This window comes from Penicillium cosmopolitanum (assembly GCF_028827165.1).
Source record: "Penicillium cosmopolitanum strain IBT 29677 chromosome Unknown utg000008l:1.0-4398992.0:1.0-4402845.0, whole genome shotgun sequence".
NCBI classification, from domain to species: domain Eukaryota; kingdom Fungi; phylum Ascomycota; class Eurotiomycetes; order Eurotiales; family Aspergillaceae; genus Penicillium; species Penicillium cosmopolitanum.
The window spans coordinates 738,789-755,979 of record NW_026622678.1 but is presented as its reverse complement, the minus strand read 5'-3'; the positions used below and the strand labels follow the sequence as shown (position 1 = coordinate 755,979).

Sequence of the window (17,191 nt, the reverse complement as noted above, 5' to 3'; positions counted from 1 at the left end):
GCCAATGTACCCAAAAAATGGTGAGCCTAAGGATTGCTATCGAGACTCGGAGTGACCCCAGGATCGGCTACGGAAGATCTCCCAACTTCAGCCTCCAGTAGTACTTGGTTACTACGTATCTTTTTCAATTCAAATTATTTTCACATAATGTGTACAAGTCATCTCAGAAATCCATACAGAATGAGCACTTTCACACCTGTTCCCTTTTAATCAGGCAAGGATCTCAAGCATACCGTAAGGTACATAACCAATCCACCCCACCGGATGAACCACCCCGCCGCATAGACAAACAGTTCATCTCAAATGAAAAGCAAAGTTGCGTGAGACCCCGTCCAGACCTGTCCAATCCGGCAAATTGACTCACCACCTTTTATTTATGGAGTCGTGGCGTCCGCTAGAGCGGTCGGAACCCCCCCACTTCCTGCCAGAAGGAAATCTTGGGTGCATCTAGCCCCTTGCGCCGCCAGGATCAAAATTGATTAACGCAGAAGAGTAAAATTTCAACTCGTTCTGTGTATGTACTCTGTAATAGCGTATGTATTCTCCGCTGTTGGTCCTCGACTCGGTCTGTGGATTGGGAGGTGTGGGCTCTCAACTTTGCTTGGTAGGGATCGGTGGTCTAGAACTTACCTGTGGCCTCGCTTGCATGAACGGCCATTAATCAGCCAGCTACGGGTTATGTAACTACCTGATTGTGTCGTGTGGGCAACATCTGGAGCCCTGTACATACCGAGAACCCTGAGGCACCAAATGAGTACGGAGTAGAGACCCTAAGGAGACCTCCCCATGGTGCTCTGCAGCTAAGAAATGACAGCTCGAACCGACCCACTCCATAAAATTGGTTGAATGCTCGAATCAATGGCTGCCTACGGAGTGCAGTGTTTCATTTCAATTCGCCCCTGAGAATGCAACGTCGGCTTTTGGCTTGTGCATTTGGCTGGGCAACCGGGACAGGTGGTTTTCGGTGTACGAGTAGTTTTACTTGGAAACTGGCTTCAATGAAAAAAAGAAAGCATGTAAAATCGAGATCGTTGCGTCTTCGACTGCGAAAGTGTCGCTAAAGTAAGCTTGTTGAGATTTGGGCCAACAAACTCAACTTTTCATTCGCTTTTCTCAATTAAAACCCATAACAAGGCTTTGGCGATTCCAATGACGCCTCGTAGATTATATACCTATACTCAATACTGAACATGAAAAGACTCGGAGCCTCATCCAGCGTTACTTCTCGCGCACCTGGGCACACTCCTGTTTGACAAACCATCAAGGCCAAAATATAAATTGAAGCAAGATTGAACCTTTCAAGTTCCAAGCAGCAACACAGTACTAGAATTATCAAATATAAGAGTTGCGTGCGAATTTCCCCACAAAATCCTTCGGAACTTGGATCTGCTCCCCATGCGAATTTCGCTCCTCCATATAGAAAAAAAACAGTTTCCCTCGTTGCAAACATAATGTATGCCACGAGGTACAGGATGATCATAGCCATTGATTCGACGTCTACTTGGCTCTCTGCACTCACAGAATGGGTTGCTCAGGTCCATTCCTCGATCCTCGCAGAATGTCAAGAACGTATAGCACCTCTCGCATTGGTAATAAGGTCTTCCTCCGTTTCAGTTGGGATTGTCGACGTGGACTCGTTTGTATATGCCGTCGTGGCCGCAAACTCGACAGGTCACGGCAAAAGTCATATTTTTGGAACCTATCAAGATATTTATCTTTTTATTGTCTTCTGATTGACTCGGGTTTGAGTTGTATATGCAGTAAACGAAGGAGATAGGAGTAGTTGCAAGGCTTGTCGATATGCTAATCAGCTACTTGGATATATCAGCTTTACTTGGCAACTCGAATTCAACGTCATGAAGCACGCTTTGGGGACATGACTTGTTCTGCAGGAAGAAATATGCGACAAGCCTTGATGTTTCGTCAACATTGCGCGCACATATGGCTCTCTATGGTACCTTGGCCATGTTGAGTGTTGATTCCATTTCGGCTGGAACCGGACCCTATGACCATGGGTCGACGAAAAACCAATTCACTGTAATCGAAGACATTCATATTCGTTCTATTTATGCTCTATTGAAGAGCGGCTTTTTCACATCGTTGAAGATGAAGACATTTACTCTATGTTGAGTAGAGAATCATGACGACCCTGCACAGGGCTGCTATCATCTATTCAACTAGACCCGAGATCATCCACAATTAAGTATATTGAGATCGTGTCCAGGCTTGCTTATAAACAGTAGAGTTTCTCTCGTTTATTTTCATGCCCACTTGTCCAAAAAAAAGGGACAACCTTCAGGCAATTACTCCCAAATGAATTACCTGACCAGATCTTGTTTTGTCACCTCAAGCTTAAGGCTTAGGAATGTGTATCGTCTTGCTGACCATCAAGCAGCCGTGCAAGACAAACATCAGAGCGACCGGGTGGAACTCAAAGATCGTGCCCTCGGCAACCAGACCGAGCGGAATGTTCTCGTGGGTCCAGCTTTCGGAGACCCAGTAAGCCATCAAACCGACAATACCCAGAGTAGTCGGGATAGGGGTGCCCTCGAAGTATTTGGACTTTCCGCTCTTATCCTTCGGGAGAACAGCGACCGTGACGTTGAATCGAGCCAGGCGGGTAAGGCCGCAGAGAACGAAGAAAGTGAGGAGAACGTGATCGACAGAGGTGCGGATACCGAGCGCGAAGGCAGCAGCAGCGGGGGCGAGGCCGAATGAAACCTGACCAGATACGAGATATGGTTAGCGGCCGGTTAATAGCGTCAGGGGAAGGGTAAAAGTTTAACCTACCAGATCCGCGAGCGAGTCGAGTTCCTGTCCCATCAGCGAGGACTTCTTGCGCCACCGGGCAATCTTTCCGTCCATGAAGTCGAAGAATAGACCGAATGGCATGAATGCCAGAGCAGCCCACAGCGCACCGTAGTCTGAGGCGTCACCGAGACAGTAGCGCATGGAAGAGAAAACGGACATAACTGTTCCCAACGGTTAGCCGAAGATTGTTGAGTTTGGTAGAAAAACCGGACTTGCCTCCGCAGAACCCTGTGAAGAATACAATATCAGTATCTAGAAGCTTTCGAGTATTGTATATAGTTTGAGGCAAGGCTTACCATTGAGCTCAGTGACCAAATCGGCAAGATGGAGAGCCCTGATGCAAGGTTAGCGGGAGCCTGGCAGGACTCGACGGCGAGGAAAATCTCCGGGGACTGACTTGACCAAGCTGAAGTGTCCATGGTCTGAAGAAAGAAGCATTTTCTGCTTTTCTTGACCTGCGCGGTGTGAGTTTCACATGTCTCCGTGGGGTTGAAAGATGATCGTAAACTGACCTCCGTCGCCGGAGGACGGGACGTTGGAACTATTCGACGCCATGGTCGAGGTTCTGCGAGACATGCTCAAGGGAAAAAAGATTGAAAGTGCTGTCGGATCGAAAGGGGGTTAGAGAGGGGACTGCGGGAGGAGGAATGGGCAATTAATCCTGCTTGAAAGTGTTGACGGGCACGCGGTTCCGCAGAGCGGTCAACGTCATTCCCGATGTGCGATAGCCCGGGGCTGGCGGTGTGCCACACGGGGCTGTGCACACAATACACCAGCCACATATGGCTTGGCATTCCCCTTTGGTAGAGTCAAATTATGTACGAGTATCGCTACAAGTTGATATCAAGTATGTGTATACTGTAAAGCATCCATTGAACATTCGAAACAAGAGCAATCAGATCGTCTTTTTGTGACTGGATATATTCTACAGTCCCTGCAGTCACGGAAACAAGCAGTTGTGTCAGGATGCACAAGAAGTAAAGGAAATGTTCCTGCAAAAGCTCCCAGATCCCCCAAACGCCGAAAGAAGACAATACAATCGGTGAGTAGTATCTTCACCAACCACGGCCACGGCCACCACCACGGCCACCACCGCCGCGAGAGAAACCGCCACCACGACCACCGCCGCCGCGACCACCGAAACCACCACCGCCTCCACGGGAGAAACCACCACCACGGCCACCACCGAAGCCACCACGGCCACGGGGAGCACCCCCACGACTACCGAAGCCTCCACGACCACGTGGGGCGCCACCGCGACCAGCACCGCCGGCACGCTTGGGCTTAGCAGCTCCGGGAGGAGGCTTGGGCTTAGGGAGGAACCTAATATGAATGGTTAGCTTTCTTTCTTCTCGTAATGGCCCAAGGGGGCTAAGGGAAGGGAAAGACATACTTCTCCAGAGGAAGGAGCTTGTCACCACCAATGAAGACCTTGTCGCCAGTCTTGAAGGATTCGCTTTGAATACCCTCGGAGGTCTTAATGGTGAAGTAGACCTGGTTGATGGGTCCGAGGACCTCGTCAACCTTGCCGATTTGGGTCTATTACAAGAACTTGTTAGCTCTAGTTCATTGCGACAACCATTGAGTGGTCGGAATATCCGGGGTGGTGGCGTACCTTGTTCTCGAGGTAGATCGGGGCGTTGAAATACGGGATTTTGGGGTTGATCGACTCGCAGACCATCTCACCCTCACAGGAGTGCATGACAGTTCCCATCTCTAACAAGAAAAAATCAGTATCGCGGTCGTAGAATTCGTGTGGACGGGGTTAAAGTACCGAAGACTTGAGCTGGGGGGGGCCGAACGACTGCTGGAAGCCTCCGCGACCTGGACGGAAAAAAAATTTCATTAGCTGCTCCGTCCGACAATTTCGCATGCGACAAGGAAGAATTGCTCACCACCACCTCGGCTTCCAAAGCCACCACGGTTAGCACCGGTACCACGCCCACGGAAAGACATGTTGAGTTGTTGCGGGATTGGGGGTTGGACGAAGAAGTTTTCGGGTGGTGGAAACTTCGTATGCATACAGCGTTCCGGGTATCGCTTGCAAGGGCAGTTTACAGTCACATGACTCACCGCCCGCCCGCTTTTGCGGTACATAGAGTCATATTATTATTTCTCGTTCAAGCGAGTCAGAACGAGTCAGACTTGGATCCCCCATCCTTTCCTTACGGTCAATTTCTCTGTCATTGCTTCCAGAGGTCTGCACCATGGCTTCCGAAGCCCCCAAGGACCTCCCCGTGCGCCCTGCCGCCGAAGCTCAGGGAAAACCTGCTGCTGCTGCCCCGCCTCAAGACGCCAAAAAGCAAGCCCCTCCTAGCGAGCCCCTCCCCGACTGGGCGATCGAGCGCAACAATCTGTTCGAAGAACTGTGGCAAAAGCACCTCAAGGACCTCGCGGCCAAGGACCACCCTTCGATCGAAGTTTCTCTCGATATTGGTGACCGGAACCCCAAGTCGGTCCCTGCAAAGGCTTTCGAAACTACACCTGGCTCATTCTTGCGCGATGTGCCAAAGGATGTGGCTGCCGAGGTTGTTATCGCGAAGGTCAATGGAGAGCTGTGGGATCTGAACCGTCCCCTCGAGGCCGACTCTGCCGTTGTCCTGGTCCCATTTTCCGACCCCGAGGCTCGGAATGTTTGTATGTTGAGCTCTGCTATTCCTTTCAAGCTCAAGTCTAATATTATATAGTCTGGCACTCTTCCGCTCACTGTCTTGGAGAGTCTTGCGAAGCGCAGTTCGGCTGCCTTCTGAGCCATGGCCCTCCCACACCCCAGGGTTTCTGTATGTTGAGCTCTACAACTTTGAAGGATCAAAGGACGGTGCTAACATATTCTTAGTCTACGACATGGCTATGCCTGGAGGGTATGTGAATACCTTACTTATTATGGTATCACTAGGCTAATCTCCCTAATCTGAGCAGACGTGCTGTCGTTGAAAGCGATTGGAAGCCCCTTGAACAAAAGGCTGCCAAGATTTTCAAGCAAAAGGAGAATTTCGACCGTCTGGAGGTATCCAAGGAAGATTTGCGTCGCATGTTCAGTTACTCTCCCTACAAGGTAAGTAACGTTTGCCGTCAACTACCCATGCAGCCTATAGGGCTGGAGTGATAGCTGTGGATTGAGCTAACTTGGTGTCAAGTTGCACTATATCGAAAAACTGGTGGTGGGCGAGTATAGTACCGTCTACCGTAACGGTGATCTGGTTGATCTTTGCCGTGGCCCTCACATTCAAAACACAGGTAAGCCCTTGAGCTTTCCTGACTCCCTACCCAAGAAGAAAACTCTAATCTAACCTTTCCATAGGCAAAATCAAGACCTTCAAGATCATGCAAAACTCTTCCGCCTACTTCCTCGGTGACCAGTCCCAAGACAGTCTGCAGAGAATTCGAGGTGTTGCTTTCCCAGACAAGAAGCGAATGGCAGATCACTTGAAGTTTGTTACTATTGGACCATCTCAAAGTAATGATACTAACCGTTCTATAGGTTCCTCGAGGAGGCAGAGAAGCGCAATCACCTGAGACTGGGCAAGGAGCAGGAGCTTTTCTTCTTTGACGAGGCTTCTCCCGGATCCCCTTTCTTGCTCCCCGCTGGTACAAGGGTGAGTCACGAGCGATATACCCTTCCATCTATCTATCCATACTGACCATGCAAGATCTTCAATGCCCTCCAAAAGCTGCTTCGCTCGGAGTACCGCAAGCGTAACTACCAGGAAGTCCAGACGCCCAACATGTTCGACGTCAGCCTGTGGAAGGTCAGTTCAACCATATTTCGCACATCCCAGTCAACACGGCTATTGACAAAGAAGTTAGACATCCGGTCATTTCCAGCACTACGCCGATGACATGTTTCAGCTTAACGTTGAGAAGAAGAACTGGGCTCTTAAGCCTATGAACTGCCCAGCCCACTTTCTTCTGTTCGGTCATCGCGAAAGAAGCTATCGAGAATTGCCCATGCGGTATGTTATGTCCGCAATAATGCTGATACATTGACCAAATGTTGACCAAAATCTAGTATTGCGGATTTCGGAGTTCTTCATCGTAATGAAGCCTCCGGAGCGCTTAGTGGGCTAACCCGAGTGAGAAAGTTCCAACAGGACGACACCCACATCTTCTGCACCCAGGATCAAATTGTAAGTTATTATATATCCCCCTTTCCGAATCTATCTTTCCAATTATTTTAACATCTATACCATCTATACAGAAAGGGGAAATAGCCGATCTCTTCCAGTTTCTGAGCAGTGTCTACGGGCTTTTCGGATTCAAATTTGCCCTCAAGCTTTCAACTCGTCCAGAGAAGTACATGGGTAAACTATCTGAGTGGGATTTCGCGGAGGCGCAATTGAAAGAAGCGTTGACCGAGTTCTGTGGTAATGACTGGACTATTGATGAGGGCGATGGCGCATTGTAAGCCCCGACAAAGCTATTCCATTCCAACATTACACGATTGCAGCAAGGACACGAGAACTGACCGTTAATCACTTGAAAAGTTACGGGCCGAAGATCGATATACAAATTTCCGACGCAATAGGACGTGACCATCAATGCGCAGTATGTGCCGGGAAATACCTGCAGAACCAGCCAGATGACTAACGGTTGATAATCAGACCATCCAACTTGACTATCAGGCTAGCCAGAACTTCAAATTGTCTTGTGAGTGTCTTCTCCACAAACACCAACTGCCGGCAGTATATGTGCAGCTTTCTGACCTTTCTCACAACAGATCAAACCAACGAAAGTCAGAATAAGAACACCGAAGAGGCTGTGAAGGATGATGAGGCCAAGACTAAAGATTGGCTGCCCCAAGGCCGAGACAGGCCAGTGGTCATTCACAGAGCTATTGGTGCGTGACATTTCCTTCGCGGTGGCTGTAAAGTTTCGAGATACTGATAATTTCTTTAGTTGGCAGCTTTGAGCGATTTTTGGGTATCACTATCGAGCACTTCGCTGGCCGCTGGCCGTTCTGGATCAGCCCTAAGCAAATTGTTGTGGTTCCCGTGATGCCGCAGCTCAATGCTTACGCAGAAGAGGTGCAGCAGATTTTTGCTGCCGAAAAACTTCACGTGGAAGTTGACACCAGTGGAAACACTCTCCAAAAGAAGATTCGCACTGCGACCCTTTCCCAGGCCAACTTCATCTTCGTCGTGGGTCAACAGGTATGCCCCTCCGCTATCGAACTCGCTGTACGAAGCGCAGATTGAAAGAACTGATTACTGACAACCTTGAAAAGGAGATGGAAAGCAGAACGGTCAATTGCCGGGCTAGAGACGACCCCTCCAGCCACGCTAAGGGAGTTATGGTCAGCATCGATGAAATGAGAGCGAAGCTCCGGGTGCTGCGCAAGGAGCGTCGTCTCGATAGCACTCTGTAGGTGAAATGAAGTACATGTTGATGCTCAACTTATTCCACAAATTCCATAGGTACCATATCCCTAACTCTGGTTTTGTAAACACATCAATGCAACTTATAGATGTCTTCGTTTTTCCATGGAATCCCTAAATCCCCAAAGCTCTGTCTGGAGCTCTAGTTTGGCTTGAAAAATATCGGAAAAATGTCCGATGAGTACTAGTATGTATAATCATTTACCTACAGGATCCCTGGAAACCCAGTAGTATGGCGGCCCTCGGGAAGTGTTTTGGCTTTCCGTACTTATGAGTGGAGTGTAGTCGAGGGAGAGAGTGGCCTCTTTGGGAAGGGCAGCGATCAGCCGTGGTACCCGCGGGGTCAGCGGGGCTCTTCCTCAGGTTCAAAGTTCCCTTTCTTCTCAGCCCTTCATCACACTTCACACTCAACACTTCTCACGAGTATCACACCTCTTCTATACACCATCTCCACTGCTACTCGAATCCTTCGTTCACCCTCCTCCTCCCCTCTTCCACTCTTTTATTTCCCCCATCTCTCCTCCCCCTCCATCTTCTCCCTGACAACCCCCCGCCGCCATGGCTGAGCTTCAAGGTCGCAAGGTCTTCAAGGTCTTCAACCAAGACTTCATCGTCAATGAAAACTACACTGTTACCAAGGAGCTGGGCCAAGGAGCCTACGGCATCGTCTGGTAAACCTCTTCCCCGTTGCGCTCTCTCGAGTGCCCGCGGCTAATCTTTGTCTCTCTGTTTGTCTTTAGCGCCGCAACCAACTCCCAGACTGGCGAAGGCGTCGCCGTCAAGAAGGTCACCAACGTCTTCAGCAAGAAGATCCTCGCCAAGCGCGCCCTGAGAGAGATCAAGCTGCTCCAGCATTTCCGGGGTCACCGCAATGTGCTTCCTCTCCCTCTCCCTTTCCTCGCGACCGCTCGTGGTTCACCCCGCTGACCCCGACTCTACCCTCAGATTACATGCCTGTACGATATGGACATTCCCCGACCGGATAACTTCAATGAAACATATCTTTATGAGGGTATGTCCCAGATGCGATTCTGCATGGCTTGAAAGCGGGGAATAATCTTTGACAATTCTTGCAGAACTGATGGAGTGTGACTTGGCTGCCATCATCCGCTCCGGACAGCCTTTGACCGACGCGCATTTCCAGTCCTTCATCTACCAAATCCTTTGTGGTCTCAAGTACATTCATTCCGCCAACGTTTTGCACCGTGATCTGAAGCCAGGAAACTTGCTCGTCAACGCCGATTGCGAGCTCAAGATTTGTGACTTCGGTCTGGCCCGTGGCTTTTCGATTGACCCGGAGGAGAATGCCGGATATATGACCGAGTATGTCGCGACAAGATGGTACCGTGCTCCGGAAATCATGTTGAGTTTCCAGAGCTATACCAAGGCCAGTAAGTATATGCCTAGCGTGATGAGTGGAGAAAGCAGACCCGTAATAGCTAACTCTATCTAGTTGACGTTTGGTCTGTCGGTTGTATTTTGGCCGAGCTACTGGGCGGCCGTCCCTTCTTCAAGGGTCGTGACTATGTCGACCAGCTGAACCAGATCCTGCACTATCTGGGTACCCCCAACGAAGAGACCCTGTCCCGCATTGGATCTCCCCGCGCACAGGAATATGTGCGCAATCTTCCCTTCATGCCCAAGGTTCCCTTCAACCGTCTTTTCCCCAATGCCAACCCCGATGCTCTGGACCTGCTGGACCGCATGCTGGCCTTCGACCCCTCCTCTCGTATCTCTGTTGAGGAGGCACTCGAGCACCCTTACCTGCACATCTGGCACGATGCCTCGGACGAGCCTAGCTGCCCGTCCACCTTTGACTTCCACTTCGAGGTTGTCGACGACGTCCCGGAGATGCGCAACATGATCCTCGACGAGGTCGTCCGCTTCCGTGCAACAGTCCGTCAACAATCCCAGGATCACGCGGCCCAGCAACAACAGATGACCCAGCAAACCAATGTCCCAATCCCCGACAACCAGCAAGGTGGCTGGAAGACCGAGGAGCCCAAGCCTCAGGAGGCGGCCGCTGGCGGCGGGCAATTGAATGACCTGGAATCCTCGCTGCAGCGCGGCATGGATGTTCACCACCGTTGATCTATTTGATCTGTGACCATTTTGTCTTTATTTTGGGGCAATCCTTGGTTATGATTCTGGCTCATTTGAACTGGTGAATCGCACTCGGCTTCCCCCTGCATTGATATAACGAGTTAGCAAAGAGATACCTCAAGAGAAGAAAGGCCGGGCGATCTGCATTATTTCTGCATTTTTTCTTTCTTTTTCTTTTGGCCCCGCACGCACCGGATTTGTTTTTTTTTTCTCGTCGATGCGTGCCTCTTGTTACGTTCTTGGATCGTTTGTTGGCCTGCTCTATGCAATTTTGTACATCGATCGAGGTCTTGGACTCGACTGATCTCTGAGTGTGCTTTGGGATTGAATAGATAGATTAGGCAGATCCTCCCAAAAATCGAGTTGATATAAGAACAGTCAATGCGTAATTGCACAAATGAGTCCACGGGTAGAAAAAGGGATTCTGCATGTCTAGTACCACCAAGTCTATATATTCTACTACTAGTAGGCCCTTAACTTCAAGTCAGTTCTCAGCTTCAGCCGACCGTGGTCGCCCCCTCCGTTCCACCACAGTCCCAGATACAGTTCGAAATACAGAAGTAGACGAAGGCATCGGGTGCAATGTCACCGGTTCCGGTGGAACCTCAGACTTCCTAGAGTGATCCCGGAGCCAAGGCAGGAAATTGAAAACCCCGCCGCAAACGAAAATCCCCAACCAGAGGACCAGCTCTGTTCCGTAGATAATCATACCAAGTGCATCTAGAGCCGGGCCAAACACTACATCCAGTTGTTAGCTACTTCCCAGGACAAGAATGAATGGGCCCGTATTTGAAATAACTCACCGACAGAAACAAGAGAGAATAGATCACCCGCAGCATCGATTCCAACAAAGAAGAAACTGATTCCTCGCACAGTCCGGTGAACATAAATGTCCCAATAATGCCGTAGGACTCCAGCCGCGAGTAAAGCTGCACTTAAAACAGCCATCAATATGAGTGGCCATTCCAGACCACGAGATTTAGCCTTTTTCAATGCAAAGATCAGTCCTGTTTCAACGCCGCCTAAGAAAAGCAGAAGCGGGACGACCGCAGCAATGCATTTTTTGATTGAGAACCCCTGATATATAATTAGTATCCCCGGTTATAAATGTGAGCAGGATAGTGATTGGTGATCGAGGATTACCTTTCCATAATACAAACACTGAGCCCAAGTCAGTAGACTCAGCGTTGTAAGTATCTGCGGCTGTATGCGGAGCGCCACATTGAATTCTTCCACGATATTGTAGACGCCAAGGGGGACACCGGCAACCGCCCATAGCAGCATCATTGAGCCTTGTAGGCCTTCTGTGTTGTGTCTTTTGTAATTTATGACGATTTGGGGTAGAAGCTTGGACAGTGTTAGCTGCGGTTCAAAAGTTGGCTGGAAACGACTTACCTGGATGGACCAGCACACTGCGCCGAGAGTGCCTAGGACATTTTCAGCTATTGGGTTGTCCATGCTGGTATTCCGAGAGTAGGAGTTGTAAGAGGTACAATTGAGTATTCAAGTTCAAGTTGCTGATAAGGATGATCCGGTTCGGCACGTGAAGGGCCCGTCCTGAGGCAAGCCAAGTGGGTTCCCGCAAACCTAATTTACTTATGGATATCAACTGGCAGCCTCGGTTTATGAACGAATGGAGTGTTTGACTGCTTTTGAAGGGAAGAATGCCAAATAGGATAGAATTATATGCATTCTTTAAATTGAATATTCGGGCGATTGGGAGCTTGGTTAGATTTCAACGGCGAACAGCCCGGGTGATGTGGGTCTCACAATGACCCTTCCTACTGTACTGTAGGAGAATTAGTCAACTTCAATGTTTGTATTTTCTGATAATAAAAAACGCTCGCTATGTAGATCCTAATGAATATGAATATCGCTCATATGCCGACCAAAGGGAAATATGTCCTGACAAAGGTATGATAAAGAGGGGCATCAAAACAGGCGAGGAAAATCAATGGTAGTAACCGCGCCACCAGACTGCCATGGAGGCCGCAACCACTAGATCCAACATTTTGAATCCTTCATCCTCAATAACTAACTTGCCCAGTTTAGCGCTCTTTCCCCGCAGACCACCCCCCGCCAATTCACGGGCCAGAGATAGATCCATTCGGTCTTCATCCGAGTCTGCGCCACCACTGCTAGTACTCGTACTGCGGCGTCGAGAGTGGCCGAATTGGTTCTGGCGGGCAAAGCGCGATGCCCGGAGGGAAGTCTTGCGGATGAGGCCAGAGGGATTGAAGTTTGCTCTTTGGCTGTCGGTGGGAGACGCGGAATTGGGGCCTGAATAGGCACGTTGTCGGGAGTAATTGTTTGGGTTGAGAAGTTGGGAGAGAGAGGCACGCTTGGATGTTGCTTCGGGGTCTTGCGGCATAAAATCGGTAGGGTTCTGAGGGTGGGAAGATATGTGAGAGGTGGGGGATTGATTATGGTGATGGTGATGTGCTTGATTTGCCTGGTATCGAATATTCGCCGCTTGGAAAGGCGTGTTGAAGCGAAGCTCAGCCACAGTCACTGCCGGATTTGGATCACCTTCGCCTGGGGCTGGAATGGTTGCTGGGCCAGAAATCATATGCTTGCATTTCAAGCTGCGGCCATTGACACTGCTAGAGAATGTACAAGTGCCATTCCACGGGGAGTTGAAAACGTAGTAGCCGCTTTTCAATTTCGAAGAGGAGTCATGTCCATGTCCATGTCCCGTACCGAACTCCGATGAGCCATTTCCTCCCCCAGCAGGATCGTCGAATTGCCTCGAGACGCAAACTTGTCGATGGAACTTGCGCGGTCCAGCCGGCTGTTCAGTGGGCTGATCTTTCGGTAACGATTGTGACATTGAAGCCCCCGCGGCACGTATTAACTCTGGCGGAAGGCTTGACGGAAGATTGGCGCCTAGACTAGCCAACGAGAAAGGTTCCTGCGACCCATTGAATCGATTATATCCTGGTGTAGATATCTCGATATCGATCGCACTGGAGTCCGCGCGCGGCGTTGAAATGGTTGCGACATTCCACTGCGTACCCGAAGTGGGATCACGCCGGATAAGAGTAATAGTGAAGCCTGCGTTACTTGGAGGGGCTCGGTTTTGCTTGCGTTGGCGAGTCGGGGATTGTCCTGGGCTATGTGATGACCAGGGCCGTTCTCCTGATGAACGCGACGGTAATTGGGGTCTGTTGGAATCGAGGCTATGACGTCCACCCGCCGAGAACGAATCGTACTTCTCCTTCCACGCATCGAAACCCTTCCCATGCAAGCCATCTGCGAAATTGCTCCACCGATTTGTTTTCCTGGTTGGCTCTTCGGGGCGTGAACCAAACGGCTCTTCACTGGGAGGTAGCGGAGGAAGAGGTCGTCGTGGGAGTGCTGGCTTGTCTGCTGGTTCCAAGGCTGTTCCTGTCCCACCCTCAAAAAATGACTGCGCAATGGCTACTGGTGTACCTGCGAATGACATATTCTCTGCCGAGACCGCAGGCATAGGAACCGGTCTCTGGGGAAGCGGCGGAGGCGCATCTTGCTGCGGAGGCTCATGCTCCAATGGTACTTTTGGAGGCAGCGCAGGAGGCTCTTGTGCAGATTCTTGTCCTCCAACTGGCTTCCGTCGAACATTGTTCATTCGAACAAAGTCGCGTTGCGAGGGATCCTCCTCAGCCGCAGCGTCCAATGCCTCCCTCTTTCGTTGGGCTTCTTCCTCGCGCTCTTGCTCCACCTCTTCTAACAAGGCATCGTCTTCGGGGGTTGCGACATGGACATAGTAGAGGGACGCGTTGATTGCCTCTGCGGATACACTCGATTTCGTCGGCGGTTTAACGGGGGATAGAAATATATCTGTCATAAGCGCACGCAGGCACCAGTCAGCATAGCTTCTTCAGATCTCGACCGGGTGCGTCGACCGGGCGCACAATGGGATGCAGGTGTAATTTTGCAAAATCGATGATTGTATAGAGACACCTACCTTGACTACCAGGGACCCTCACGATATACAGTTGTAACGGGTCGAGCTTCTCGTGGGTGGGATTGCGCGGATAGGCGGGGGGATTTGATGCGATGGTGGTGATTGACGATAGCGAGCGCGCCTCCACAGGCCCTTGAATTGGAGCAGCGGTCGACATGACGGGCACGGTCGCAGTGCGCCGGCCTGGGAAAATTGAAGTATCAGTGTCCTGGGGAGTGGCGCGTTGGTTCGTTGTTCGTTGCGGACAACGGAGCGGAGGAGGGGGGATGACAAACAGCGGGTCCGTCGGTAACCTAGTGGGCGGGTCGTTAAGGTATATACTAGGGAGTACTAGTAGTCAATGGGGAAATGCTCGGTATTTTAGAAGCCTGACAAACTTTGTTTGTAACACGTTGGCCCTTGTCGTGAGTTGGGACGCAAGGGAAGCGCGACAAATTGAAGGTTGCCTATCCTGGGCTCCGAAGGTGGCGCAGTGCGCGGCCAGCTTGCGCAGCGTTGGGTTCCCCTTCGAATACGATCGACTACGAATAGAAGATAGAAAAGCCTACACAAACTTGAACATGAAAGAGAATATGGCCAAAAATATATATAAAAAAAATATAAGAGGCTGTGTGACGTATTCAACACATGGTATCTCCAGAATAGTTACAAAACCGTGGAACAAGGAAAAAAAGGGAAAGAAAAATGCAGAATGAGAGGCCAAGGCAGAAAAGACAAAAAGGAGAGAGTCTCTGCAAGATGGGGGGGGGTGTCGATATGATAGCAAGGAAAAAAAGAAAAGAAAGAATACTCCAGAACCTTTCAAAAACGCCGTTCATTTCCAAGAACCCAATGACATTAGACAACGGTCTCGGACCGTTCGCCCTCAGCGATGACGGGCACACCAAGACCACGGTCAGGACTCTGCAAAACTAGCTGCTCGTGGCGCCGTGCTCGCAAGAAATCGCTAACTGCGCGAATCAAAATGAACCATCCGACAATCATGAGGACATACGAAATCCATTCGCTGGTGGAAATGGCGGATATCGCACCACCGCCACCTCCTCCAGACGTGTCGCCAGCTGAGTTGGGATCGAAATTATGGCTATTAGGATCCTGTGGTGGAACGTATTGCTCGCCGCCTCCTCCATCTGATCCGGAGGAATCGCTACCTCCCTTCATATAGAATCCGTATTGAACAAGAGTAAGACCGAGGCCGGCTCGGCTGCCGTTCTTTGCGGCGTGAGTGGTGTGGAGGAGATAAGTCAAGAGGAAACCGACAAGCTGGAAAGACATCGAAATCATCGCATTCCATACGAACGAGAAGATGGATCCAACGGGTAGACCATCCACATAGACTTCATCGGACGAGAGGCCGGGTGCCACGATCGTGGTCTCCCAGTATGGGGGTGTCGCATCGGCGGCTGCTTCTTCGTAAGACTGAATAATTGGTTGATGCATTAGTAAAAGAAAGCGCTCCAATACGTATAAATTTCAACTTACGGGAGGCAAATCCTCATTCTTCTCGCCCCGTTCCGGCTTGGCGGCAAGGTTAGCGAAGACTCCATCATTCGATATAGCGACAGAACGGCTTCCTCCGGACGATGGCGTAAATGTTGGGAGTATTGTAGGTCGGCGGGCAAGCGCCGAGGCTCGAGGATTATCCTGACCGTCGTTCCCGGGACCCGATGACGACGCCGCCGTCGCAGCAGCCCGGCCATTATCCACGGGTGATTGAGGGTCGTGGTTGGCACGCATCAAACGTTGCCGGTCATCGGGTTCTTCATCGCTGTCGGATTCATTCTCGCTTCCAAAGGCATCAGCCAGGGTTTGGTCGTCGTCATTTCGTTGGGGATCGCCGTGCAGTAGACGCCTCGATGACGGCGAAGATGATCTAGAACCGGAACGGAATGATGGAGGCGGAGAAGTCGGATTGTGATCGGATCGTTGAGGATTCAACTGATAAGACTCGGAGTCATCTTCTTCATCACGGGGATTCACCTAGAGGATGTTAGATGGACAAGAGTCATGTTCCGAGCGAGGCGCCCGGCTGGGGCAAGCGGATCAGCGGAGGGGAAGGAATACGAACCCGTTGATAGCGCTGCGAGCTCATGGCGAGCTGAGCGGGGGCGACGGAGAGGGAAACAGTATAAACAAAAGAAAACACAACTTAGGGCAAATAGAAGGACAAACGAGAAGAGAAAGATATCACGAGGAAGATGGGGGAGGTGGGAAGAACGGGGAAGAAGGCAACAGGGGAGTCGGGGAGTCGGAGTGTCAGTGGCGGGTGGCCTCAGGCAGGTGCGCCATTCCTTCACTTCCTTCATTGCCAAACCACAACTGCAACCGCAACCACTTTGGAAGAATCTCCCCGTCACCACCACTCAGTACTTGAAGTACTACCATCAACGTCACCATGGCGAAGCCCGTGCGTATAATCTTTGGCCTCAAAGAATTGAATTCTTCCATGCTAATCTCCACAGTCTGTCACTCCTCGCTCCCTCCAAACCCGCATCTCCCATCTCCTCAAGCATTGGCCCTCCGATGCGGTCCGTCCAGCTTCTGTCTCCGTCCAAACATACCTCCAATCACACCTAGCCCAAAAGCGCACCGAGGGCTCTCCTCAGTCACAAGCAACTTCCGCGCCCAAGCCTACTGGCGAGCTGTCAGAAGCCTCAGTCAATGCGCTGACCTCCCTTTTGAGTGATCGCTTTGCGCGTCGCTACCCTTTGTCGCAAAAGGTCCGGTATCCGGCGAGCGACCCAGACCACTACGATAACCTTATTCGTGAATTCGACGAAGCGCCAAATCGCGACTGGTTTGGCCGTTTAAAGAAGAGACTGGGTGGCATCCTCCGGTTGTCATGATCCGACTTTTTTTTTTCTTCCTCGATTTATACAAACAAAAACTGCCCCATCTCTCTTCTCTCTGTGTATAAATGGGATTTGCTTTGGTCATTTTAGGGTGTCGATTTTTT

At 50.6% G+C, this 17,191-nt stretch overlaps 8 protein-coding genes across 8 annotated transcripts; 3 read left to right on the top strand and 5 right to left on the bottom strand.

Moving 5' to 3' along the window:
- Positions 1–2,352: 2,352 nt before the first annotated feature.
- N7509_006835 (CDP-diacylglycerol-serine O-phosphatidyltransferase) lies at positions 2,353–3,366 on the bottom strand (the record flags this gene model as incomplete). Its single annotated transcript, XM_056631472.1, has 6 exons — positions 2,353–2,721; positions 2,791–2,972; positions 3,028–3,039; positions 3,108–3,145; positions 3,209–3,266; positions 3,324–3,366. 6 exons carry the CDS (start codon positions 3,364–3,366, stop codon positions 2,353–2,355), a joined length of 702 nt encoding a protein of 233 aa, XP_056487023.1.
- Positions 3,367–3,866: 500 nt separating this feature from the next.
- Positions 3,867–4,767, bottom strand: N7509_006834 (H/ACA ribonucleoprotein complex subunit GAR1/NAF1; the record flags this gene model as incomplete). The annotated part of the gene is made up of 5 exons (XM_056631471.1): positions 3,867–4,134; positions 4,205–4,350; positions 4,427–4,525; positions 4,586–4,635; positions 4,707–4,767. 5 exons carry the CDS (start codon positions 4,765–4,767, stop codon positions 3,867–3,869), a joined length of 624 nt encoding a protein of 207 aa, XP_056487022.1.
- A 251-nt stretch (positions 4,768–5,018) lies between these two features.
- N7509_006833 (threonine--tRNA ligase THS1) lies at positions 5,019–8,176 on the top strand (the record flags this gene model as incomplete). Its single annotated transcript, XM_056631470.1, has 16 exons — positions 5,019–5,448; positions 5,499–5,591; positions 5,648–5,672; positions 5,731–5,866; positions 5,949–6,048; positions 6,113–6,242; positions 6,293–6,407; positions 6,462–6,560; positions 6,619–6,764; positions 6,821–6,938; positions 7,010–7,212; positions 7,296–7,356; positions 7,413–7,458; positions 7,529–7,648; positions 7,708–7,961; positions 8,036–8,176. 16 exons carry the CDS (start codon positions 5,019–5,021, stop codon positions 8,174–8,176), a joined length of 2,217 nt encoding a protein of 738 aa, XP_056487021.1.
- Positions 8,177–8,744: 568 nt separating this feature from the next.
- On the top strand, positions 8,745–10,277 carry mpkA (mitogen-activated serine/threonine-protein kinase SLT2; the record flags this gene model as incomplete). The annotated part of the gene is made up of 5 exons (XM_056631469.1): positions 8,745–8,857; positions 8,927–9,059; positions 9,132–9,198; positions 9,263–9,577; positions 9,640–10,277. The coding sequence occupies 5 exons, from the start codon at positions 8,745–8,747 to the stop codon at positions 10,275–10,277; spliced, it is 1,266 nt and encodes a 421-aa protein (XP_056487020.1).
- Positions 10,278–10,773: 496 nt separating this feature from the next.
- Positions 10,774–11,747, bottom strand: N7509_006831 (PQ-loop repeat-containing protein; the record flags this gene model as incomplete). The annotated part of the gene is made up of 4 exons (XM_056631468.1): positions 10,774–11,027; positions 11,093–11,366; positions 11,433–11,636; positions 11,685–11,747. The coding sequence occupies 4 exons, from the start codon at positions 11,745–11,747 to the stop codon at positions 10,774–10,776; spliced, it is 795 nt and encodes a 264-aa protein (XP_056487019.1).
- A 493-nt stretch (positions 11,748–12,240) lies between these two features.
- On the bottom strand, positions 12,241–14,392 carry N7509_006830 (uncharacterized protein; the record flags this gene model as incomplete). The annotated part of the gene is made up of 2 exons (XM_056631467.1): positions 12,241–14,108; positions 14,236–14,392. 2 exons carry the CDS (start codon positions 14,390–14,392, stop codon positions 12,241–12,243), a joined length of 2,025 nt encoding a protein of 674 aa, XP_056487018.1.
- A 680-nt stretch (positions 14,393–15,072) lies between these two features.
- Positions 15,073–16,327, bottom strand: N7509_006829 (metal homeostatis BSD2 family protein; the record flags this gene model as incomplete). Its single annotated transcript, XM_056631466.1, has 3 exons — positions 15,073–15,654; positions 15,718–16,215; positions 16,304–16,327. The coding sequence occupies 3 exons, from the start codon at positions 16,325–16,327 to the stop codon at positions 15,073–15,075; spliced, it is 1,104 nt and encodes a 367-aa protein (XP_056487017.1).
- A 303-nt stretch (positions 16,328–16,630) lies between these two features.
- Positions 16,631–17,081, top strand: N7509_006828 (ubiquinol-cytochrome c reductase complex assembly factor 2; the record flags this gene model as incomplete). The annotated part of the gene is made up of 2 exons (XM_056631465.1): positions 16,631–16,642; positions 16,698–17,081. 2 exons carry the CDS (start codon positions 16,631–16,633, stop codon positions 17,079–17,081), a joined length of 396 nt encoding a protein of 131 aa, XP_056487016.1.
- Positions 17,082–17,191: the final 110 nt, after the last annotated feature.